General features: G+C 33.6%; 1 protein-coding gene across 1 annotated transcript; it reads right to left on the bottom strand.

Annotated features, from left to right (window-relative positions):
* Positions 1-3192: 3192 nt before the first annotated feature.
* On the bottom strand, positions 3193-7057 carry LOC128559637 (pyrethroid hydrolase Ces2e-like). The gene is made up of 2 exons (XM_053551942.1): positions 5433-7057; positions 3193-3830 (listed from the first exon to the last, which is right to left on the bottom strand). Exons 1-2 carry the CDS (start codon positions 6995-6997, stop codon positions 3581-3583), a joined length of 1815 nt encoding a protein of 604 aa, XP_053407917.1. The 5' UTR covers positions 6998-7057; the 3' UTR covers positions 3193-3580.
* Positions 7058-7348: the final 291 nt, after the last annotated feature.

Below are 7348 nucleotides of genomic sequence, written 5' to 3'. Positions count from 1 at the left end.
ATTTTTTAAATTAAATTTCTTCCAATTCACTAAACGGAACCCAACTATTAAATTTTTCATTGTAACCTTTCCATTTTACTAAAGCTTGTTTTTTCTTATAGTCTCGTCTGATAACTTTTTCTATTCTAAAAACCTCTTGTGTAGTAGGTAAAAGTTCTTGTTCATAAAATGAACCTTGAATTATTTCATCATTTAAATCTTTAATAGTGTATGTTCTGGGATTTGTATTATTAATGTTATAAATTATAAATATTTCCTCTGTCCAGTTTGGTGTATATCCTTTTTCAAAATGTCTTTTAAGTTTGCTTAAGCGAACTCGATCACCAATTTTAAATTTTGTTTTACTCTTTGGTATCTTTAAATCACCATATAAATTAAAGTAAACAGTACCTTTATTTAAGTTTTTACTAGCTTCGGTTGGTGCCATTTTTATACTAGAGTGTTTTGTTTTGTTATATTTATCAACCATATCCTGCAAATTATCTAAATAAGTATAAGTATTATTTGCTGTAAAATATTTCCACATTATTCTTTTTAAACTTCTATTAAATCTTTCAATAACTACAGCCTTTCCTTCATTAAATGTATGGTACATGTTAATTTTATTTTTATTCAAAAATGATTCAAACTTTTTATTATAAAATTCTTTTCCTTCATCTACCCATAAATTTTGTGGAATCCTTGCAGTCTTCGGGGACTTTCGTCCCTGAATTCTATCTTCAGGTCGAGCGTGAAGTTCATCAGGAGCTGAAGCTCCTGAAATTATTTTTTCAAATGCTTCAGTAACAGATTCTCCAGTTTTATTCTTTAATGGAATAACCCAAGCATATTTACTGAATATATCAATAACGGTTAACAAGTACTTTACTCCTTTATTGTATTTTGAAAAAGCTTGCATGTCAACTAAATCAGCTGACCAAGTATCATCAATATCATTAACTATCACTCTTCGTTTCCTAAATTTTCTTTTAATTGGTTTGTGTAATTCTTCTGCTAATTCATCGCTCCATGTGATTCCGGGGGTATACTCTACCCCCTTTTCCCGTTTTTTGACTTATGTCCCAGCCCAAGTTTGTATTTCGTTTTAATTACAGGTTTTACAACTAAATGTTTTGCAATCTTTTCCCCAAATGTTTTTGATTTAGTGTTATTTAAATTGGAAAGCATTTGCTTATCACATGTACCCTTTTTTACACCACTGTCATAGCAAAAATCATGGTCCATACATACTGCATCCAGTTCATTGACAGGGGGTCCATTATCTAGGGGATTTCCTGGCCCACAATAATTATATCCTGGGAGTGTTAAACCTTTCTTAGGTAATAAAGGTAACATTGCTTTGTGAATATCTAAATTACCTGCTGTGATAGTACTTTTAACGAACTTTGATTTCATTTTTCCACAAGATGCACACTGAGCTCTTAACATAAGTCTACCATTTTTTGTTGTAACATAATGAGGATTTATATTATCAGTAAATTTTCTTTCTTTCAAACAATATATTTTATTCTGTAAACTCATCTATATCAAATGTATTTAAAATTATTTAAAGACTAATAATGTAGTTATTAATTCAAAATAAGTTTAAATACCTTTACATTTTATCAATAAAAATAATCTGCCAAAAGTTTGCCAAAAGTTTGTCAAGTTGGCAGACACTGCCACATTGTTGTCTCCGTGGCAGAAATTTGGCAGAAATTTAAATATATATGTTTTATCAAATTTAAGTACATTAAATAACTTTGCCAACATTCTGCCAAAAGTTTGCCAAGTTGGCAGACATTGTCACATTGCTGCCACTTGGCAGAAAAATGGCAGGCTTTTGATTGGTTGAATTTGTGTTTGCCAACGTTCTGCCAAAAGTTTGCCAAGTTGGCAGACACTGCCACATTGCTGTTTTCGTGGCAGGATTTTGGCAAATATTTGGTGGAAGTGTTTAATCATATTTTACTATAGGTTTTCATAAAGTGCTATGAAAATTTGTTTTAAATTTGTTGAAATTGGTTAGCATTGGTCGGTTTAGGTCAAGGGTTAAAATTAAGTTGGGTCAAAATCAGGCCAAAAGCCCCATTTCTTATACTACTAAGGTGAAACAAGAAATGCCAAATACTTATTGCTGCGCGTATGTTCAAATAAAGTGGATGGATGTATCCTATGAATGATCATCTTCTCTTCTTACAACTTTAACTCTTAAAACTGTCCGATGTTCCGATAACCAATAGAACATGATACTGTTACAGATCAGAGCTTTAAAGAACATATTTCCAGATAAAAGGATATGCTTTAGCTGAAACAACTAAAGAATTTGACAATACCCATTAATCATTTGGCAATACTATTGAACATAAAATATTTGACAATATTTGACAATGATGCACATATAACGTTTTGAAATAAGTATATTTCATTAGAAACCTTCATTTTATTCTAACACGACCCGCTTTAATTCCTTATTCAACAAAGAAGACCGAAACGTTATGTTATTATGCAAAACGAACACCGTTTGTACGTCATAATTATTACGTCATAGCGTCACAGCGACAGGCTGGAAACCAAACAAAACTGGCAAATATTTGGTGAATATCTTCAGAGATGTAGTATGAGACAAAGCGTGGTCGTAAAATGCCGACAAGAAAATGTTACTCTCTTAACACATGCTATATATAAGACAGGCTGCAATTTATGAATTATATATCAAATAAGAGATACTAGAACATTCTAGTACTTTATAAAGCAACTGAAACATTAAATTCATATACAGCATATACGTCAATTGCTGAGGATTACGTCAATTGCTGGGGATTACGTCAATTGCTGAGGATTACGTCAACTGCTGCATAATCCTGTGTATGCGCATTAACGGTGAAAGTAGTAGATCTACTTTCCTTAGACCGGTATCACTAATTGTCTTAATTAAGTTATACGTTAATGTACAAGCATATCATGTGTTTTACTGAGTTGTGTACAGTGCTATCCGAACTACATTTATTCACAAATACTATTTTATCATTTTGAACTTAAACAGCACAATATCCAGCCATTTTTAGTTGATTTTAAAACTGCCAAAATTCCTTTCTCCCGTGCTTTGCTTACAACACAATCATAAGGCAAGCAAAACACAACTAAAAGACAAGCACAACACAACTATAAGACAAGCACAACACACTATTAGACAAGTGTATGATAAGAAAGTTCATTATTTGATTTTATTTTCACTATTATTTGTTGAATATTGTGTGCAAAAATTTTCTTTTCACTGGTTGTAGGAGCATACGGACTGATTTGATTACGATCACTGAAGGTTTTAACATAGTTAGCTAATTTATAAAGTGTCAGCCATTTGAAGTTCTGGCGGCATAGGATTTTTCGAGCTCTTATGCTACAAAACCACATCAAATAAATGAAGTGCTAGTACACATTTTCTCCTTCATACTAAACCTTTAACTTTTCATTAATGTTGACATGTCAAATTATTTTAACGCATTTACATTGCATAGCATTTTCAAAATTTAGACTTACTACATGCACTAATCACATTTCACGAAAACGTGTTCACTACTGTTTTGAAGATACATCACCTTCATGGTGCACAAGAATCTTCCTTATCACAAAATAGTCCATGTGTTGATTGAATGGTAGCCGCCTGACTTATATCGGAAATGACCCTAGGCAGGGCTTCCATCCAAAAGTTGTAGCTCCGAGCGAAAAGGCGCTGACCAGTAGAGTACATATCGTTACTGGACATGTTCAAGTACTCCTCGGTATCCTTCACATAGACTGGCCAATCAGTACCTATCAATGGTTTCAGCGGCGTGGGAGTATTTGGATCTCTACAATAAATATTGCAGTTCAGTTCAGTTAATAAGACAAACACTTGAGAAATTTAAGAACGCCGCATATAATTATGGAAAGATTTTTCTACTAAGCGTATTTATCTTATTTGAATAAGAATACAGTTATCAATAGTAATTTTGGAAATGTGAAAATCGTCTTAGGATTTGACTTTATCGAGCTATACAAATATTATATCGTCGGTAAGGAATATCCGTAAAAGTCATAACACATATCAATGATATATAGATTTACCTGAATTTCCACTGATATCTATTTCACTAACAAGCTTTTGTAGGTGACATAGACCTATTATTACTGAAGGCCATTCAGCGTTATAACTTTTGATTTTGTAAATGCAAGCTGTGGATTTTGTCAAAAGTAGAAAGAAGGGGTGAAAGCATTGTTTCCTATTACTTCCCTTTATGACTGTAATTGGGCAAGTTCATGTGAATTATTGAAAGTGGTACTTTTCTAACTATGTTATCGTGCATATTCTCTTTTTGGATAGCTGCGCTTCCTATTTTTGACATGAAATTAGAAGCATTATAGAACTTTAATGTCCTTAAGTGTATTTAAGATACTTAATTAAAGTGGCATTATGCGCATCTTACTGCACATAGTGTGTTTTGGTGAATGTTTTATAAAAGCAATTTTCGTTAAACCACTCGAAGGCCTTGATTATTTGTTAAATAACTTATAAAGTAATTGCAAATGACGAGTGGTCTTACAGCCCGAACAAAACAATATGCCTAACAATGCAATTTACATTGTATATTGTACACAAAATTGTGTTTTGGGTTCTTCAATTTTAGTTTCCTATATGTACGAAATAAATAATAAATTTATTTAATAAATTTATCTTTTTAAACTGCTATAGATAAACTGGCTCAAGTTAATGAAAGATGCCTTTTAATCTATAACCTACTTTTTGACGTAGTTCATTGTGTGAATGTTTATCCATACCAGACAGGTCAGATAAATAGGTTTGATATCTTATGTCCGTGAAATACTTTCAAATGTGAGGTCAAAAATATTTTCTTGCAGGTCGCATTGTTCAGCATGTTTAAAAAAAATTGATAAAAAATGTTTTCCTTAGCTGTTAGTAAATAATAAACATATGTGTAATGGTTTTTGTTGTTAACACTCACCCATATCTTCTTCTATGTCAATTCTATAATCATAGTTAGGTATTTTAGATTCAGGGACAAAAACCTTTGTTTAACTTTTGTTATCAATCAGTCTACTTCGTGAATTTTAACCTTGACACACGATAACACATTTTATATCATGATCCCAATTTCAATTGTGTGGCTCTTATTAGGGAACACTAATCTCTGATACCATTAATATCTATTAGGGAACACTAAACGGGAATACCATTAATATCAGATATTGAGCGTTCTTTAATTAAAACGTTTAAATTGATATCTTAATAACTTTAGTGATTACCACAGCTTAAGAAAAACCAAACTCTCTGAAAGATTCTTTTTTTTCTCTCCATTTCGCTTCGTGTGTACGCAATTGTACGGCGTCATGCTTTAGGAAATTATATTAATCAGGACTTCTTTAAAGATTTAAAATTAAAAGGAAATGTTTACCCAGATTTGGCAAAATTTGTCCACATGGTCATTATTGCTTTGGAAAGTCTATATTCCCAATCAGCCGGCGGACCTTCCCCAAACGGCTCCGTCCAGCTAGTTAAGCCGTTTTCTGAATCGTGTCCAAATATGAACGTAAGCTCGTCGCCATGATTTGGTTTAGTAGCCCAAGTTGGTGTCCAAAGAATGTGTTGGGACGGGAACGCGTCTATAATATATGCATATGTCCTTGTTTTGCTATTTTGGGTATGAAGTCTTAGTGTTTCAACGGATTGAATATTGAAAGTGTAATCAGCACTTATTTTCAAGAAAGATGACATTGAACTTTTTTCATCGTCAGGTTTGCTCCAGTCCGTGTATTCCGCAACTAGTAAGTTCTTAACCGCGTCAGAGTATTTGGTGCCAAACATAATTCGGGCAATATCTGGCACATATTTAGCTTCGAGCTCAGCTCTATCCAGTCTAAAATTTTCAGTATCGTTTGTTAAACCAGCCCATGGATTTATCATTAACAACCCTTCCTCTGACACAACACCAGTCATAAACTCTATATCTGCAAATAGCTGACGCCTTTCCTCGGCGACTACAGATGTTCCATGAAATATCTCCTTCGGCGGAAGCGGCACGAATTCATTGTCAATCACTGATATAAAATCTTGAGGAAATGTATTAAAACCATTATTATTATTCAATGCATTATGAAGTTCTGCAGTAGATTTTGATGCGATGCATTTAGAGAGACTTCCTGTATCATCCTGTGTACAGCCTAGTAAGGCGCCATATTTTCTTGCTGAAATTAAAGGATTTTCATTATAAGCCCAGGGACAAGTTATACTTCCACTCAGAGCTATAATTCGTTTGAATAATCCTTTATTGCCTGGAAACATACTTTGATAAATTACACTTGCTGCCCCTGCAGAGTGTCCGAAAAGTGTAACAAGTTCTGGATCGCCACCAAAAGACGCTATATTGTCATGTACCCACATAATCGCCATTTGCTGATCCCAAAGTCCATAATTGCCGGGTAAATGTTTATCTCCGGTGCTTAGAAATCCCCAGATGTTCAGTCGGTAATTTAATGTAACCACTACAACATCGCCATACACGCTTAATATATCACCGACACTGTAGTCCGAGAACCCAACGTTAAAACCACCCCCATGAATGAATATCATGACTGGCAGCTTGTGTGCGGATACTGGAACATCCGGTGTGAATATATTCAAAAATAAACAATCTTCTGAAAATTTTACGTGCAGTTTATCGTTTCTTTCCCCGCCCATATGAATTTCTAATTGGTGACATGCTGCTCCTCTTGCAGTTGCATCAAGTATTCCTGTGTGAGCTGCCTTCTTCACGGGTCTTTTAAACCGACGACTTCCTGTGGGTGGTTCTGCATAAGGTATCCCGAGAAACCTCCTTACGCGATATTTATTGCCGAATGATTCAAATGAACGTATGTATCCTTTAAACTTTCCTTGTGGAGATTCCACTGTGGTAGTTTCCTCTTGGCAATAACAGTACCCTCCTGCTAAGGCTAATAGCAAGACTACAGAGTAACGCATTTCGTTAATTGATTATAAAGCGATAACTTCCCTGTTCGCTGTGTACTGGTCGAATAAAGATTTTACTTTAAGCAAACATCTTCATATCTATAAATATATTATACATATGAAACTTTAACTGAGATAACAAATAAAGATTTTACTTTAAGCAAACATCTTCATATCTATAAATATATTATACATATGAAACTTTAACTGAGATAAAGTTTGCATTAAACTGAGATAATACAATAAAAAAGGGTACACAGTACAGCGCACACTAGCGATCATACTTGTGCATGATATTAAGCTTGTTAATGAAGAAATTATAAGGCTGTTGTGAAAGCGATATGTATTACTTTATCACCTGAT

The sequence above is a fragment of the Mercenaria mercenaria genome, chromosome 9 (genome assembly GCF_021730395.1).
Source record: "Mercenaria mercenaria strain notata chromosome 9, MADL_Memer_1, whole genome shotgun sequence".
Taxonomy (NCBI): domain Eukaryota; kingdom Metazoa; phylum Mollusca; class Bivalvia; order Venerida; family Veneridae; genus Mercenaria; species Mercenaria mercenaria.
This window is presented reverse-complemented; position numbering and strand designations above follow the sequence as displayed.